This window comes from Pipistrellus hanaki (genome assembly GCF_964339955.1).
Source record: "Pipistrellus hanaki genome assembly, chromosome: 3".
Lineage (NCBI taxonomy): Eukaryota > Metazoa > Chordata > Mammalia > Chiroptera > Vespertilionidae > Pipistrellus > Pipistrellus hanaki.
The window spans coordinates 95,861,621-95,881,254 of NC_140505.1; the positions used below are offsets into that span (position 1 = coordinate 95,861,621).

General features: G+C 41.1%; 1 protein-coding gene across 3 annotated transcripts in view; it reads left to right on the forward strand.

Annotated features, from left to right (window-relative positions):
• EEF1AKMT1 (EEF1A lysine methyltransferase 1) overlaps positions 1-19,634 on the forward strand; it is a 30,905-nt gene that overhangs the window by 9,050 nt on the left and 2,221 nt on the right. For all 3 annotated transcript variants that reach the window (XM_084878650.1, XM_084878648.1, XM_084878649.1), the window contains exons 3-4: positions 9,035-9,117; positions 16,713-16,993. In XM_084878650.1, the coding sequence (XP_084734776.1) occupies positions 9,035-9,117; positions 16,713-16,993 (364 nt within the window). The remainder of the gene's footprint in view (positions 1-9,034; positions 9,118-16,712; positions 16,994-19,634) is intronic.

Sequence of the window (19,634 nt, forward strand, 5' to 3'; positions counted from 1 at the left end):
CTGGGCCTCTAGTCTTATCTAATAAAAGAATAATATGCCATCTGGAAATGAGAGTTTTACTTCCTGCTTTCCAATTAGGATGTCTTTTTGTCGTCATCTTGTCTGATTGCTGTGGGTAGGACTTTATTACTGTGTTGAATTAAGAGTGGTAAAATGGGGTGGGAGAGGCTGGGGGGGTCAATGGGAGAAAAGTAGACTACATAATACTTTAAACAATAAAAAAAAAGTGTTAAAAGAGGACATTTCTGTCTTGCTTCTTATCTTAAGGAAAATGCTTTTACTTTTTCCCCCATTGAGTATGACATTATCTGTGGGTTTGTCATATATGGCCTTTATTATGTTGAGTTATGTTCCTTCTATTTCTGCTTTGTTGAGGATTTTTATCATAAATGGGTGCTAGATTTTTGTCAAATGCTTTTTCTGCATCTATTAATATAATCATATGAGTTTTATTCTTTATTTTTGTTTATGTAGTGTATCACAGTGATTTATGATATTGAACCCAGGAATAAATCTCACTTGATCATGATGTAAGATTTTTTTAAAATATGTATTTTTATTGATTTTTAGGGAGAAAGAGATGGAAACATCAGTGATGAGAGAGGATCATTGATTGGTTGCTTCCTGCATGCCCCTTAGTGGGATCAAACCCACAACCCACGTATGTGCCCTGATAAAAAATCGACTGTGTTCTCCTGGTTCATAAATCAGCAATCAGCTACTGAGTAAGACTGGCCAGTTAATGTTTTTAATATATTGCTGAATTTGGCTGCCTAATATTTTGTTGAGGATTTTTGCATCTATGTTCATCAGAGTTATTAGCCTATAATTTTCTTTCTTTGTAGTGTCTTAATATGGTTTTGGAATTAGGATAATGCTAACCTCATAAAACGAGCTTGGGAACCTTCCTTCCTCTTGAATTTTTTGGAGAATGCACTGTTTTCATTTTCATTTATCTCAATTTATCTTTTGATTTCTTAATCTCATCGTTAACCCAGTCATTGTTTAATTACATTGTATAGCCTCCCTCTGTTTGTGTGTTTTTTATGTAATTCATTTCTAGTTTCATACCATTGTGTTTGGAGATGTTTGATATAATTTCTGTCTCTTAAGTTTATTGAGACTTGTTCTGTTACCTAACATATAGTCTATTTAGGGAAATGTTCCATGTACACTTTATTTATTTTTAATTTATTTATTTAGTAAATCTTTATTGTTCAGATTATTACAGTAGTTCCTCTTTTTCCCTTTATAGCTCCCCTCCATCAGGTTCCTACCCTACCCTCTGCCCTTTCCCCACCCCCCCACCCCCACTGTCCTCATCCATAGGTGTATGATTTTTGTTCAGTCTCTTCCTGTACCCCCCACACTCCTTTTCCCCAAGAATCGTCAGTCCACTCCCTTTCTATACCTCTGATCCTATTATATTCACCAGTTAATACTGTTCATCAGATTTTTTAATTCCCTTGGTTTTTAGATTCACTTGTTGATAGTTACATATTTGTTGTTCATAATTTTTATCTTTATCTTCTTCTTCCTCTTCTTAAAGAATACTTTTTAGCATTTCATATAATTCTGGTTTGGCGGTGATGAACTCCTTTAGCTTTTTTATTTTTATTTGTGGAGCTCTTTATCTGACCTTCAATTCTGAATGATAGCTTTGCTGGGTAGAGTAATCTTGATTGTAGGTTTTTGTTATTCATCACTTTGAATATTTCTTGCCATTCCCATCTGTCCTGCATAGTTTCTGTTGAGAAATCAGCTGACAGTTGTATGGGTGCTACCTTATAGGTAAATAACTGCTTTTTTTCTTGCTGCTTTTAATATTCTCTCTTTGTTTTTTGCTCTTGGAATTTTAATTATGATTTGTCTTGGTGTGGTCCTCTTTGGATTCTTCTTGTTTGGGGTTCTGTGCGCTTCCTGGACTTGTAAATCTATTTCTTTCACCAGGTTGGGGAAGTTTTCTGTCACTATTTCTTCAAATAGGTTTTAATAGTATCTTGCAGTCTCTCTCTTCTTCTGGGACCCCCATAATTCTGATGTTGGTTCACTTGAAGTTGTCCCAGAGGCTTCTTACACTATCTTCAACTTTTTGTATTCTATTTGCTTTTTGCTTTTCCGGAAGAGTGTTTTTTGCTTCTCGGTATTCCAAACCTTTGACTTGATTCTTGGGATCCTTTAGTCTGTTTTTAGGTCTCTGTAAAATATTTTTTATTTCAGTCAGTGTATGTTTAATTTCAAGTTGATCCCTTTTCATATCCTCAAAGATCTCGTTTAATTTATCGGCCTTTTCTAGAAAATTCTTGAAAAAGCTTATAACTGTGGTTTTGAACTCTATATCCATTCTTTTGCTTTCCTCCATTTCCTTCATTTGTGGCCTGCCTCTTTGTCTCTGCATTTTAGCTGCTTCCCAGAGTTGATGGAGTGGCTTTGAGTGCTAGGTGTCCTAGCAGGGCCCAGTAGCTCAGCCTCCCCAGTTACCTGAGGTGGACAGTCGTGGTGCAGCCCTTTGTGGGCTGTGTGTGCAGTCTTGTTGTTAAGACTTGCTTGTTGTTATCACTGGGGAAAGTTGACCTCCAAGCCAACTGGCTGTGAGGATCAGCAATGTCTCAGCTAGGAGGGCTTCTGTGCTCAGCTTGGATGGGGCGGACTCTCAGGGTGGCGCAGGCCAAGCTTTGGTTTCCCGTCAGCCCCACCTATGAGGGCCCTGTTCTCCGAGTCCTGGGGCAATAGCTGCTGGCCGTGTGCACCTCTTGAGAGAAGCTGCTCTTGAGTTTTGCCCACTGCCTGACAGTCAGTTTCTCCCTGACTGGAGCTGGATATCAGTGCAGTTTGGGAGTTTTGTTTTTCTCCTGAATGAGAAAAATAGCAACTTGGAGGGCTTCTGTGCTCAGCTTGGATGGGGCGGAGTCTCAGGATGGTGCAGACAAGCTTTGGTTTCCTGTCAGCTCCTCCCTAAGAGGTCCTGTTAGCAGAGTCCCGCAGCAATGGCTGCTGGCCGTGCGCACCTCTGAGAGAGTTTTGCCCGCTGCCCGACCGTCCAATTTCTCCCTGACCAGAGCTGGATTTCAGTGTAATAGGGAGGTTTTGTTTTCCTCCTGAGCAAGCTAGCCACGTGTTAGCTGCCCGCCCCCTCCGTGCGCACCGTGAGTAAGCCAGCAGCGTATTTAGCCACCCGCTCTGTCCGCACTCACGGATCTTTGTACCTCCACAGTTCCTGAGGCTCAGCATCCTTTCTCTTTTTTTCTAGTTGGTAGAGGTTCCACTCAGCCAGCTTTCTTGTGATTCTGGACGATCTTTGCTCTGTTTTCCAGTTGTAATTTTAAATTTGTTGTGGTAGGCTACATTTAGGTGTTTACCTTATGCCGCCATCTTGGTTCCTTCTGCACTTTATTTATTTAAAAAATATGTTTTTATTGATTTTAAAGATAGGGGCCGGGAGAGGCATAAAGAGAAACATTGATTGGCTGCTTCCTACATGCCACCTACTGGGGATGGAGCCCGAAACCCACGTGCCCTGACCAATAAGTAACGTCTTGATTTATGGATTGATGCTCAGCCACTGAGCCACTGCAGTCAGGCTCCATGTGCACTTTAAAATAATGTATATTTTGTTAATTTGGGGTGAAATTCTCTACATATATCAATTAAATTAATCTGACCTGTGTTTTTAATACAGCTGTTTCCTTATTGATTTTCTGTCTAAAAGATCTATCCATTTATATCACTGGGGTGTTAAAATCCCCTACTTTGACTATTACTGTTGATCTTTCCCTTTATGTCTGCCAAGATTTGATATATGAATTTATTTTTATTTTATTTATTTATTTATGTTAATATTTTTATTGATTTTTTACAGAGAGGAAGGGAGGGAGGGAGGGAGGGAGGGAGGGAGGGAGGGAGAGAGAGAGAGAGAGAGAGAGAGAGAGAGAGAGAGAGCGAGCGAGAGAGCGCGAGCGCTAGAAACGTCGATGAGAAAGAAACATCAACCAGCTGCCTCCCGCACACCCCCTACCGGGGATGTGCCCGCAACCAACGTACATGCCCCTGACCGGAATCGAACCTGGGACCTTTCAGTCCGCAGACCAACGCTCTACCACTGAGCCAAACCGGTTTCGGCTGATATATGAATTTAGATGCTTCTTCATTGGGTGCATTTATTTCTTATTTTGGCCTTTGTTTTAAAGTCTGTTTTGTCTGATATAAGTATTGCTATCCTTTTTGTTTGTTCCTATTTTCATGAAATATCTTTTTCATCCCTTTACTTTCAGTCTGTGTGTGTCTTTTGATCTGAAGTGGATCTCTCATAGATAGTACATAAATGAGTCTTGTTTTCATATCCAGTGAGATACCCTATGTCTTGTGATAGGAACATTTAAGCCATTTACATTTTAAGTGATTCTTTAAATCAATAAATACATCTTTAGATAAATACATCTAAAGATGTATTTATTGCCATTTTTTATACATATTTATGTTCCTCTTTTTTCTTCTTAAAGCAGTCACTTTAACATTTCTTATAATATTGGTTTGGAAGTAATAAATTCCTTTAGTTTTTGTTTGTTTGTTTGTTTGTTTGTTTGTTTTGGGGGGTCTGGAAGGCTCTTTATTATCTTTCAATTTTATTTTATTACTTAAAAAAAAAATTTCTTTTTGTTGTTGTGAATTCTTACCCTAGGATATTTTTTTTAGATTAAAAAGGAGGGAGGGAAGAGGAAGGGAAGGAAGGAGAGACAGACATTGATGTGAGAAAGACTCTTCGATTGGTTGCCTCCCACACACATCCTAATTGGGTGGGATCAAACCTGTAACTCAGGTACATGCTCTTGACTGGGAATCGAACCTATGACCCTTCAGTTCATGGATCGACACTCTAACCACTGAGGAAAATCAGCCAGGGCTATTTTCCTTCAATGTTAAATGACAACCATGATGAGTAGAATAGTCTTGTTTATAGATCTTTGCTTTCCATCACTTTGTATTTCTTACCAACTCGTTCTGGCTTGCAGCGTTCTGATGAGACATCAGCTGACAGTTTTCTGGGAGCTCCCTTTGCTTCTCTCTTATTGCCCTCTCCTGTCTTTAACTTTTGGCATTTTAATTATGATGCGTCTTGGGCCTCTTCAGGTTTATCTTGTTTGGGACACTCTGCACTTCCTGGACTTCTGTCTTTTTCCTTCACCAGGTTAGGGAAGTTTTCAGTCATTATTTCTTCAAATGGATTCTCAATCCCTTGTTCTCTCTCTTCTCCTTCTGGTGCCTGTCTCTATAATGCGGATGATGTTATACTTGATGTTGTCCCAGAAGTCCATTAAACTGTCCTCATTTTTAAAAATTTTACTCCACAAATGTTTATTATTATTATACATTAGGTACTCTACTGGGATCTGGGGTTGTCAATATGCATAGAATGATCCCTGACTACAGGCATTTACCATCTGGTGGGAAAAGGAAACTGTTATGCAACATAACATAATGCAGGTTCTTAAAATAGAATACAATGCTACAGAAAAGGAAAAGAATAAGAACAAAATGATCGCAAGGTTAAGGGGGTCCTTCCAGAGCAGGAAACCTTTCACTTAGGTCTTTTAGGATGGGGTGTAGGAAAGGAGAAAACCATGGCATGTTCAGGATGAGGAAGCTGCCCAATCACTAAAAAAATTGTTTTTATTTTTGCTGCTTCGATTGGGTATTTTATGCTGCCTTGCCTTGCGAATTGTTGATTCGATCTGCTTCATCAATCTACTGTTTATTCCTTCTTGATTCCTTCTAGTGTAGTTTTTTTTTCTTCATTTTTTTTATTAAGGTATTATATATGTACATATCTTACCATTCCCTCCCCCACCCCACTTCCATACATGCTCTCACCCCCCAGAGTTTTGCATCCATTGGTTATGCTTATATGCATGCATACAAGTCCTTCGGTTGATCTCTTATCTCCCCCAACCCTCTCTAACCTTCCCGCTATAATTTGGCATTCTGTTTGATGCTTTACTGTCTCTGTATCTATCTTTTTGTTCAACAATTTATAATTTTCTTGTTAACTTTCTTTTTAAAAAAATATATTTTATTGATTTTTTACAGAGAGGAAGGGAGAAGGATAGAGAGCTAGAAACATCGATGAGAGAGAAACATCGACCAGCTGCCTCTTGCACATCCCCCACTGTACATGCCCTTGACTGGAATCAAACCCAGGACCCTTCAGTCCGCAGGCCGACGCTCTATCCACTGAGCCAAACCGGTCTTGGCTATAATTTTCTTTATTATCCATAAATGAGTGAGATCATGTGGTATTTTTCTTTCATTGACTGGCTTATTTCACTTAGCATAATATTCTCCACTTCCATTCAGGTTGCTGCAAATGGTAAGAATCCCTTCTTTTTTATGGCAGCATAGTATTCCATAATGTAGATGTACCATAGTTTTCTGATCCAGTCATCTGCTGACTGGCACCTCGGTTGTTTCCAAATCTTAGCTATTGTAAATTGTGCTGCTATGAACCTAGGGGTGCATATATCCTTTCTGATTGGTGTTTCCAATTTCTTAGGATATATTCCTAGGAGTGGGATTACTGGGTCAAATGGGAGTTCCATTTTCAGTTTTTTGAGGAAACTCCACACTGTTCTCCACAGTGGCTGTAGCAGTCTGCATTCCCACCAGCAGTGCACGAGGGTTCCTTTTTCTCCACATCCTTGCCAACACTTGTTTGTTGATTTGTTGATGATAGCCATTCTGACAGATGTGAGATAATAACGCACTGTCATTTTGATTTTCATCTCTCAGATAATTAGTGACATTGAGCATGTTTTCATATTTCTCTTGGTCTTCCTTCTGTCATCTTTTGAAAAGATTCTATTTATGTCTGTTGCCCATTTCTTTATTGGATCATTTATCTTCCTTTTAAGTTGTATAAGCTGCCTGTAGATGTTGGAGATTAAACCTTTATCAGAGATAACATTTGCAAATATGTTCTCCAATACAGTGTGATTTCTTATTGTTTTGTTGATACTATTATAGTTTTAATTTTAGATATTGTAGTCTTCATTTCTGACTGGTTCTTTTTTGTGGTTTCTATGTCACTTTTTATGCTTATTATCTCTTTGTTGAAGTTCTCACTACCGAGTTCATCCATTCTTCCTCTAAGTTCCTTGAGCATCCTTATAACCATTGTCTTGAGCTCTGTGTCTCTTGTCTCTATTTCATTTAGTTCTTGAGCATCCTTATAACCATTGTCTTGAGCTCTGTGTCGCTTGTCTCTATTTCATTTAGTTCTTCTTCTGGAGATTTCTCCTGTTCTTTTATTTGGGGCCTGCTTCTTTGCTTCCCCATTTTAGCTGCCAATGTGTGGTGGAGTGGGGCTTGTGTATTAGGTAGATCTGTTTTTTCTGCCAGACTTGGTAAAATAGCCTTATATATTAGGTATCCTGTAGGGCCCAGTGGTGCAGTCTCCCTGATCACCTGAGCTGGGTACTCCACAGGTGTCCTTTGCCTGGGTTATGTAAGCGAGTCTTGTAGTGAGCCTTGATTACTGTTGGCCCATCTGTGGGTGGGGTTGACCCTCAGGCTGTCTGACTGTGAGGATTGACCCTAACCACAGTATATGAGCAGAATTTGTCCCAGTAGGGTATGGTAGTTGCCAAGATCTTCCTTTGGATGTGCCTTTTGTGGAACTAATCAGGTGGTACTCTTTGATGGTTTGAAGCCAGCTTCCAGGGTATGTTGGTTCTGGGGCCTTTTGGGAGAAACTCATGTGCAGGTCAATGTCAGATGCTGCCTGTGACCTGAGGTGCCTGTTAGGAGCTACAAAGCAATCCACAGGTGATGGCTGCCTCTGTCTGGGACTGGATGCATGTGGTAGGGGCCAGCCCTTTTTGTGTCTCTGCCCTTCTTACCAGTCTTGATCCGACTATTCTTTTTTATTTTTATTTTATTTTATTTTATTTTTTTAAATCAATCTTTATTGTTCATATTATTACAAAGGTTCCTCATTTCTTCTCCCCTCCACCAGGTTCCCACCCCACCCTCCGCCCCCTCACCATCCCCATTGTCCTCATCCATAGGTGCACAGTTTATGTTCAGTCTCTTCCTCCCTCCCTTTCCCCAATAGTAAATCCCTTTTCAGATAGTAAATCTGTTACTTAGCATTTTCTCATATCAATAATACCTCCACATGCCCAAAGATACACTTCACACAAAAGGCATTTCCAGATAGGTCAACCAACCTCATCCAGGCCCCACACAAGGCACTCACAGATCAACACCCCAGCGCTATACTAACTCAACATATCCAGATCTAAGCCTTCATCACCTGATTCAGCAGACCCTCAAGTTCCCGCAAAAGTTTCCAGCCATGTCTGAGAGGCAGCCTTGGGGTGGGGGCAGGCAAGGAGCGAGCTATTCCGGGCCTGGCCTATGTTGCTCTGGTCCGTTCCACAACCAGCTGCTCCAGGTCTGGCTACTGCCGCTCCCGACCTGGTTGCTCTGGGCTTGGCTGTTGCTGCTCCGGGCCTGGCCACACCCAACCTGGCTGCTCTGGGCTGGGCCGCTCTGAGCCCGGCCGCTCCGTTGATCTGACTATTCTATAATCTTTGGTTATAGGACTTCTCTTCAGCTAGTCTTCAGTTTGTTATTCAGGTTGGTTATTTTATAATTTAATTGTAATTCCAGTGTGGTCCTAGGAGGATTTGAGTATAGCTTCTACCTACTCCCTGCCATCTTGGATCCCTATTTGTCTATTAATTTAAAATCAACCAAAGGACTTGTATGCATGCATGTTAGCATAACCAATGGACGCAATACTCTGGGGATAGGAGGTAGGGGAAGCCAGGGGCAGGTCAATGGGGAAAAAAGGGAGTCATATGTACTACCATTTGTAATACTTTAAACAATAAAATAAAATTTACAAAAATAATAATTTACCAAAAAAAATGGTTTTAAGATGAAAAATGAAAATATTAAGTATATGCACAGGTTTAAATTTTGGAACCAAATTATGCTAATTCTAAAATTATCTGAACTCGTCCCTCTGCTACAGCAATTGAGCCAGTTTTGGTACAGTCAGGAAACTGCTTTGCGGCTTGCTAAGGAAGTGACTGCAGCTGCTGGGGAAGGTGGAAGGTGAGCTTCAAATTTTGTTTCTCTTTTGTTTTAATCTAAATTGATATTTTCAATGTCCTTCCTCAATGAGATGATTTGTAAGAAATCTGATTCATAATTTCAAAATTTGTAGTTCATCATATGTAGAATATGAGGAATAAGAACTGCTATAATAAGTTTAGGGGCACCCAGAAATGTATTCATTGTAGGATTTCTTATCTCTGTCCTTTTAGTATTTGCTAACCTGCTCCTTAATTTTATACCCTTACAGTTTGCTTTAAGAGAAAAAAAAATCTTAATACTTGACTTTTAAAAATTTTAAGAATGTAGGTTTTCTTTTTCTTTAACTTGGTTTTTATTTTTATCAAGACTTTACATGCATAGCCTTGACCCAGTGGGTCATTTGATTAGAGCATTGTCCCATATACCTAAAGGTTGTGGGTTCCATTCCTGGTCAGGGCACATACAGGAGCCAACAAATTGATGTTTCTCTCTCACATTGATTTTCTTTCTCTCCTGCACTCTCCCTGCCCTCTCTCTAAATCATTAAACATACTCAGGTGAGGATAAAAATCCACAAAACTTTACATGCATGTAATTTATCATCAATTTGTCCGAAAAAGCTGGTTCAGACTTTATCACTTCCACAGATGTGCATGCTTTCTGTCCATGCTCCCAATATTTGGACTGTATTTTTTATTTATTTCCAGATTTGGGCTATAATATGGTTAATATTGTTATGAAACATAATGTTCTTTCAGCTGAACCTTTTACTTTTTTCTTATTGTAAAATTATGTTTCCTATTTTTTATGTGTTTCTATGTCCATGTCACTGCTAACCATCAAATTCTTCCCCATATCTCCTATCTATAAATGCAAAATTATTTCAACTCCTTGAAAAAAATTACCTCAGGTCTTTACCAAGCTGACTGGCTGATTTCTAGCTTTGCTGCAGCTCTTTTCTTGGTTTCTTTCTTCACCATCATGCTCATAGTCCCTTTTCCTTTCTTTTATTTTGGATTTCCAGTTTCCTGTATCCCAGTTCTCATTTTGCAGCCTCAATCTGGGTTGTGTCCATCCTTCAATAGCTTCCACAGAAAAGATATGTGGGAAGGGAATTTTAAAAACCTTTCATTTCTGAAAATGCCTTTATTCCATTCTTACTCTCAATTGTAATAGATTTGCTGGGTATATAATTCCAGGTTTTGAGGACATTGCTTCATGGCCTCCAAGTATCCACAGGTGTTGTTGAGAAATCCCATGCTGTTTAAGTTCTTGAGGAAACCTGTTTTTTCCTTGCTCAGTGCAAACTTGGGTTCTTTTTTCAATTCCTAATATGTGATGTGTCCTGGCATAGAGTGTTCCCCTCTTGTGCTGGATGGGAGCTCTTTCAGTCTCATTTCCTTCAGTTTGGGAAAACTGTCTTAAGCCCATTTCCTCTCCCACTGTTTTTTCTGTTCCTCTTTCTGGAACTCCTGTTATTTGAATGTTGGACCTTACCTTACTTTCTGGGAATATTCCTCAACTTTATTTTCTAAACATTCTGCTGAGTTTACCTTTTCTGTTGTCATATACACTGAGTGGCCAGATTATTATGACCTCTAAACACATAATACTGGCCACTCAGTGCATATCCTATATAATAAAAGGCTAATATGCAAACTGTCCACTCAACTAAGAGTTCAATCAGCAGGAAGGCCGGCCAACCACCCCTGTCCCCTTCCCCTAGCCAGGCTAGCCAGACCCCACCCATGCATGAATTCATGCACCAGGTCTCTAATATACACACACACACACACACACACACACACACACACACACACTGAGTGGCCAGATTATTATGTGTTCAGAGATCAAAATAATCTGGCCACTTAGTGTACATATTCATTTACAGCTCTCTTTTGGGATCTCTGAATATACATTTATTTATTTTTTTATTGATTTTTAGAAAGAGGGGAAGGGGGAAAAAGGGAAACATCAATTTACTGTTCCACTTACTATTGCATTAATTAATTGTGCTGAATATTTATTATTGTATCTTGTTTATCCTTCTGAGGACATTAATTACAGGATTTTTTTTTTTTTTATAAATCTTTATTGTTCAGATTATTACAAATGTGATCCTCTTCCCCCCCTCAATTGCTCCCCTCCACCAGGTTCCCACCCCACCCTCTGTCCTTTCCCCATCCCCCATTGTCCTCATCCATAGGTGCACCGTTTTTGTTCAGTCTCTTCCCGCACCCCCACTCCCCTTTTCCCTGAGAATCGTCAGTCCACTCCCCTTCCATACCTCTGATTCTATTATATTCACCAGTTAATATTGTTCATCAGTTTTTTTTTTAATTCCCTTGGTTTTTAGATTCACTTGTTGATAGTTACGTATTTGTTGTTCATAATTTTTCTCTTTATCTTCTTCCTCTTCCTAAATAACCCCCTTCAGCAATTCATATAATTCTGGTTTGGCGGTGATGAACTCTTTTAGCTTTTTTTCACTTGTGAAGCTCTTTATCTGGTCTTCAATTCTGAGTGTTAGCTTTGCTGGGTAGAGTATTTTTGGCTGTAGGTTCTTGCTATTCAGCACCTTGAATATTTCTTGCCATTCCTGTCTGGCCTGCATGGTTTCTGTTGAGAAGTCAGCTGACAATTGTATGGGTGCTCCTTTATAGGTAACTACCTGCTTTGCTCTTGCTGCTTTTAATATTCTCTCTTTGTCTTTTGCCCTTGGAATTTTAATTATGATGTGTCTTGGTGTGGTCCTCCTTGGATTCCTTTTGTTTGGGGTTCTGCGGGCTTCCTGGACTTGTAAGTCTATTTCTTTCCCCAGGTGGGGGAAGTTTTCTGTCACTATTTCTTCCAGTATTTTTTCGGTATCTTGCTCTCTCTCTTCTTCTGGAATCCCCATAATTCTGATGTTGGTTCGCTTGAAATTGTCCCAGAGGTTTCTTACACTATCTTCAACTTTCTGGATTCTCTTATCTTCTCGCTTCTGCAGAGGAGTGTCCTCTGGCTCTTTGTGTTCTAAATCTTTGTCTTGATTCTTGCGATCTTCCATTCTGTTTTTAGGACTCTGTGTAATATTTTTTATTTCAGACAATGTATTCTTTATTTCTAGTTGATCCCTTTTCATATCCTCATAGGTCTCGTTTATTTTATCGGCCTTTTTTAGGATATTGTTGAATAACCTTATAACTGTAGTTTTGAACTCAATGTCCAATCTTTTCTTTTCCTCCATCTCCTTCCTTTGTGTCCTTCCTCTTGTCTGCATTTTAGTTGTTTTTCCCTGATTTGATGGAATAGCTTTGTGTGCTAGGTGTTCTGGTAGAGCCCAGTAGCACAGCCTTCCCAGTTACCTGCGGTGGACAGTCTTGGTGTAGCCCTGTGGGCTGTGTGTGCAGTCTTGTTGTTAAGCCTTGCTTACTGTTGGTATCACTGGGATGCGTTGATCTGCAAGCCAATTGGCTGTGAGAATCAGCAGTGTCTCAGCTAGGAGGGCTTCTGTACTCTGCTTGGATAGGGCGGGGTCTCGGGGTGGCACAGACAATCTTTGGTTCCCTGACAGTCTCGCCTTAGAAAAGTCCTATTCGCAGAGAGTTTTGGAAGATTGGTTGCAGGCGTGGTCACCTCTTTAGTAAAGGCGCAGACAAGCTTTGGATTCCGGCCAGTCCCTCCTTAGAGAAAGCCAGCCTCTGGGAGAGCTACTGTGCTCAGCCACAGATGGGGCGGAGTCTCGGGTTGGTGCAGACAAACTTTGTTTTCCCTTTGGCTCCTTCCCAAGCCCCGCAGTAATGGCCTCTGGCTTCACACACCTCCGAGAGATCTCTGCCCACTGCCTGACAGTCTGGCCTCTCCCTGTCTGGGGCTGTCTATCAGAGCAATAGGCTGATTCTGTTTTCTTCTCAAACAAGAAAGCCAGTCTTGCGTTAGCTGTCCGCCCTCTCCGCGCGCCTGGAGTAAGCCAGTAGCGAACTCAGCCCGCCCTCTCTGTGCCGGGAGTAAGCCAGCAGCAATCTCGGTCCGGCCCTTCCTCTTCGCGCACGGGGGGGGGGGGGGGGGGGGGCGGGGGGGGTAGGGGGTAAGTAGGGGGGGTGGGGGGGATGGGGGGGGGGTGGGGGGGGTAGGGGGGGAGTGGGGGGGTGGGGGGTGGGGGGGGGGGTAAGCCAGCGCTTTTTCGCGCACACAGTTCTCAGTACCTTTACAGTTCCTGAGGTTCAGCGTGCCTTCTCTCTCCTTCCCAGATGGCAGAGCCTCCTCTCAGCTGGCCATCCAGCGCTTCAGGGCAATGCCTCCCCTGTTTTCCAGTTCTAAATTCAAATTTGTTGTGGTAGGCTGCATTCGGGTGTCTACCCTATGCCGCCATCTTTGTTTCTCTCTAATTACAGGATTTTTAAAAAAGTTTTCTCCCCATTTAATCTGCTTATTACATCGTGCCTTTTCTGTTCATTTATTTTGGTCTCTAATATTAAATGTTTTCCTTGAATGTCCATTGACCTTCTCTGTCCACTTAGATTATGTCAGAAAGCTGTGGCACATGGCAAAACTTATTTGCTTGGAGACGTGGGTGAGCTATTCCTTGGAAACCCCAGTGTTGTTTTGTCTGAGTCTTTTCCTCTGGAGCTGGTCAGAGCTCTAGGAAGAGTCTTCTAATTCTTCCCTGGAAGTTATGTGTGTTGTGACATCGTCTGGAGGACCACATTACCGAGAAGACTGAAGGTCCTAGCATCCAGTGGGTTTAACTTAATCCTTGTCATTCCACACAGCACCACATTTCTAGATGTGCTGGCACTCCATTTTTCTCCCCCAATCCAGAGACCTTCCTTCCAGGTTTCTGTCTCCTGGGAGGAGGAGAGTCTCGGGAATTACTGTCTGCCTACATGGACCTTCAGCCGCGTCCTGAGTTACGGACCTGCAGACCCTGAGCCTTGGGGTGTGGTGATGGAGATTAGGCTGCTCCCCAGCTTTCCTGGCTGCCAGTTCAGGATCTGGTGTTTGGGCCTGTCAAGTCAGATACCACTCTCCATCGTTTCCCAGCTTTTTATGTGTGTTTCTTGTCTCTTCTTACATTCTCTTTCTCTTCTTGGCTTTAACAAAAAAATAGAATCTTACTTGTGGTGTAGTGAGTGGACTTCATGAGGGTGCAAATCTACGTTCCCATCCACCATCTTTAACTAGAAGTCCCAAGTTTCTTTTTTTTTTTCTGTTTTCTTTCTAAATTATATGTAGTTTTTTTATTAGGTTTTTCTCAATTACACTTTTTCATACATTTTTTTCTTTTTTCCATTAATATGAGGGTTTGGGTTGCAACTTTTAATTTTTTTCTGATAGGCATCTTCAGGAGCTGTGTCATAATCTTTTCTTTTAAAATAAATTTTTATTGATTTCAGAGAGAAAGGGAGATAGAACACCAATGATGAGAGAGAATCATTGATCTGCTGCCTCCTATACACCCCTCCCCTTCACCCCTCCCAATTGGGGATCAAGCCCGCAACCCAGACATGTGCCCTTGACTGGAATTGAACCTGGAGCCCTTTAATCCACTGAGCCAAACCAGCTAGGGCAATAATTGCTGCCTGTCCTGTTCTCTGTGTCAGCAGTTTATGATGGTCACCTTGTTTAGTTCTAATACCCCTGTGAGGCAGTTACTGTTATATTCTCTATTCTAAAGACAGAGCTGAGGCTCAAGAGATTCAGCCAATTGCACAAAGGAACTCAGGAGTGATTTGCCCTAGGACCCCACCACTCCATGACAAACCCCATTGACCCCCTGGGTTCACCACACTCTACTCCCTCCTTCTTGCATCTGAGACACTTTTCTACTGCCTGTGTACATCCTTCAGAATATTTTAGAGAAATTCTGCCGGCAACAAGCTCAGATTTAGTTGGTCTGAAACTACCTTTATTTCACCCTCTTTCTTGGGTGATAGTTCATTGTGCATCTGAATGCTGCTTGTTATCCCAGCACAGTGAAGACATACTGGCTCTATAACTTCACTTTCCCTCCTTCCCCCCAAACTGGGCTGAGGCTCTGATTGCCCTGACACCCAGACTGAGACATGCGCATTTTCCACAGACGCATATATGCCATCATCAGGCTGTTACATACTTCAAGTGTATTTGGGCCAAGCAGCCTATTTAGCTAGCTTGGATGCCTAATGTGCACGTGTACAGAAATGAATCTCACAGGTTTAAGACTGAGTTTAATATTCAAAAGTACTGTTTTGAATGATAATATATATGCATGGTAAATACCTAAAAGTTATAAAGGGGATTGAGAAAATGTCAGCCTCCTTATCTCCAGGCCCCCAGTTCTCTTGTGGGGCAGCCATGGTCTCTGGTTCTTGTGCCTCTGAGCATATTTTCTCACTCATGCAAATGTCTTTTTGCCCATTGTGTTCCTGGAGTGTCTTGGGGTGTGATATTACATAATATTCCATTATAACAGATGGACCACAATCAACTCAATAGTTCAGTATTTATTTCTAGCTTCTTTCACAGTTAGTTTTAAGTTAACTATTGGGCCCTGGCCAGTGTGCTCAGTAGTTAAGAGTGTCAACCTATGCACCAAAGAGTCTCAGATTCGATTCCTGGTCAAGGGCACATACCTGGGTAGTAAGTTCAATCCTCAGTTGCAGAGAAGCAACCAGTCAATGTCTCTCTCTTCTCTCTCTCTCCCTCCATCCTCCTCCCTCCCTCCTTCCCTCCCTCCCCCCCCCCCTCTCATCTTCTCTTCATTCCTTCCCTTTCCACTCTCTCTAAACATCAATGAAAAAATATCCCTGAGTGAAGATTAACAAAAAGAGTTAACTGTTTGAATAGTGCTTACCTGTTCAAAAACTGTAGGCTGCTAATAATAATTTCCTTATACAAAAAAGCAGCAGAGCCCTAGCTGGTTTAGCTCAGTAGATGATAGAGCATCAGCCTGCAGACTGAATAGTCCTGGGTTTGATTTCAGTCAAGGGCACATGCCTGGGTTGCAGGCTCGATCCCCAGTAGGGGGCGTGCAGGAGGCAGCCTATCAATGGTTCTCATCATTGGTATTTCTATCTCCCTCTCCCTTCCTCTCTAAAATCAATTAAAAAAAATTATATATATATATATATATATATATATATATATATATATATATATATATATATATGCTGCAGAAATTTAAAGTAGCTTTTCTGCACTGAGACTCATTTTAATGTATCTTTTTAGAAAACTGGAGTTACTAAAGCAGTTATTTGGGGGTTTTTTTCTCAAGATTATGAACATTACAAAGTAACTTCAAAATATTTAGTTTGAGATTAACAGTATTTGACATAAATGTTAAAGGAACATGAAATAATAGGTAAATTTAGACTTCGGGATACCTAATTTTGTCTTTATATGTTCCTAATGTTTTACATTTTTTATTATAAAGAACACATGTATCAGTTTTGTACGAGTTTCAGATTTTTAAATACCAGATTCCTTGAAAGTGAGGCATTTTGTTTTCTCTCACAATTTACTGCTGTCATGTTAGTTGCAGTGTTATTTCCTTTAGGAAGGTCTGTGCATGGAACCCTGGTGTTTAGCAGTTGGCTAATGTTAGAAGCTGTCTGCCAGAGCTCTGTGCACATATTCACTCTGTTTTCCAGGGTAGCCTGTGTGAGCACCCCTAGTGTTTACCTGAAACTGAGAGAGCTGCACAGAGAAGACTTGGCTGTACACCTCTTTGAGTATGACAGAAGATTTTCCATTTATGGAGAGGAGTTTATCTTCTATGATTACAATAATCCATTGGACTTCCCTGTAAATATTGCCCATCATAGTTTTGACATTGTCATAGCGGATCCTCCCTATCTTTCTGAGGAATGTCTCAGGAAAACGTCAGAAACCATCAAGTACCTGACTCAGGGCAAGATTCTGCTGTGCACAGGTAGGTGCGGGGCTGCCATCTCATAAAGGTTGATAATGGTGGCTATTCAAGCCTCAGGTGTCAAGAGTTGAAAGATCTTAGATCTCAGATCCTAAATCTACCACTTATTGTGCTCTCTATGGCCCCGTTTCCTCACTGTAAATATGGGTTGGTCATGCTGCCTGACTTCCAGTGTTGTGAGGACTGAGCGCCTGACACACACTGGGTGGGGTCACATGTGGTGAGCGTATTCATCATGGTTAGCATCAGTAGTTAACACAGCCTCTGCACTTGATGTCGAATCTGTGGAGTTAACGTGCATTGCCTGAGGTTACAAGTTAGGCATTGGATCAGGTTTGTTATAGCAGAACAGTGTTCTTTCTGGGGAGATTGAGATACACTGTTTTCTTAAGATGGATGTACTGAAATCTGACACAGAACTAAAACTATAACTACCTCTCTGGTCTGGGCAGCCTGGTGTCCAAGCCCCGAGTACAGTCCCAGCTCCTGTGCCCGACCTGTGCCCATGCTTCTGCCCGGATCTCCCTGGGCTGAGCAGTGGAGCTGTTCTTCTGGTTGTCAAGTTGCAGACTTAGTCAAAAGCACAACTCTTGTTCACACAACTAGTATTTACTTATTAATTCACTAGTGGGAATTAATTAGAGGAAACATTTTAATATTGCTATTTGCCCATTCTCTATAATAGAAGTGTCAAAGATGAAAGAAAATTAGTAAAATGTATATGAAAATACTATATAAATTTATTAATAATCACACGATATAACAACAGCAAAGACATGATATATTGTAAAAACAACAAATACATGATGTAAAAATAACGCTGATACAATGACTGATAAGTAGATTAAACTTATTCTAATATCTCCCTGTATACCACATTAAGTGAAAACACTTTTGGAATGCTTGACTAATTTCCCTTATGATGAAGTATTTATAACTTTGACATCACATGCTCTTTGAACTCAAGAGAAAGTAACATATAACTGACCATGTGTGAAAATGGGTTCAGGTAGGAATATTTCTACCCTGTCTAAAGTTTGTCCTTGTGACTTATTAATAGTCATTGCAAATGCTGGCATCATGGGAAACTGTCTTCGAATTAATTTAAATGGGAGGCCAGTGTCAGAGGGGGACAAATCACTTCTTGGAATCAGAACCACCTCTCCTGCAGATCCTGTTAATACTTCAGCTTCGATTATGTTAGGTCGCAATCTTTTGATAATAAATCTAGTATCATTACAAAGACCCCATTTACTACTAAGATTTCTCAGTAGCATGATGATTGCACACACTTTCACTTTTATGACATGGCATTCCTAAAGGAGTAATACTCTTAAGAAATTCAATGGGAAATTTTTCCTTTTCAGCATTATCTGTTGAATCAATGGAGTCACCACTCTTACACAGCTTTCAGAGGGCTTTATGCAAATAACATGACCCTCTAGCTCCCTCTCGCTGCTGCTGTGTCCAGGCGGGGGCTCCCTCCTGCTGGCAGCCGCCTGCTCAGTCATCCAGTCCTTTAGGCTGTGATGGCCCCGGGTTTTATACATTAGGATAGCTGTGACTAGCCCTTTGTGCCAGCTGACACGCAGATTGTCTGACCTCATGTAGCATACATTTGGTTTTAGGGGACAGATTAAAAAATGTAATACAACAGAAGAATGAATTCCTAATTTTGATAAGTATATGAAAAAAATCAGAGAAAGACACGCTGGCAGAGTCAGGGGGCTGTACTCCAGATCCACAAGTTCTCTGGGCTGAGCAACATTGCAGCAGTGGCCTCAAGGGGAGTCCAATGAGAGGGCCCCAGACAGTGCTAGTCAGAGTTGGCATTTTCTTTTACAGTGTCCACCCCCAAAGCAACAAGATCCAGTTTGCCTGGAAAAGTTCACTTTAACTTTATACCAAAAAGATTTATGGGGGTGAGTGGATGTAGCTCTGGATGAGGTTGGAGAGGAAATTGAAAAAATGTGCTGTGCTCTGCATGTGGGAAGTGAGAAAGGGGAGAACTCAGGATGAGTCCTGGTTCCTATCTGCACAGCACTTGCTACCATAGGCATCAAGGGACAGGTGCTTGGCAGCATCTGGGGTGATATCCACATCAGTGGGCAGTGCAAGACAGGCAGTGGGGTGAAGATGGGGGGCTGAGGGAGAAACAGTTTGGTCATCCAAAGGTTGGTGTGAATATATCCCTATGAATTTACAAGATTAGATATTATTAAAAAGGGGATGCTTTTTAAGAAATATATCATTTAAAGTATTATAAATAGTAGTACATGTCTCCATTTTCCCCCATTGACCTCCCTTGCCCCCTGGCACATGCCCCTCACCCCCACCCCCCAGTCTTGCCTCCATTGGTTATGCTTATGTGCATGCATACAAGGACTTCGGTTATCTCTTACCTCCTCCCAACCCTCCCCTACCTTCCCACTGTAGTTTGACAGTCTGATGCTTCTTTGCCTCTGTATCTATTTTTGTTCAATAGTTTATAATGTTCTTTATATCCCACAAATGAGTGAGATCATGTGGAATGTATCTTTCACTGACTGGCTTATTTCACTTGGCATAATGCTCTCCAATTCCATCCATGCTGTTGCAAATGGAAAAAAAAAAAAAAATCATTTTTTACTGCAGCATAGTA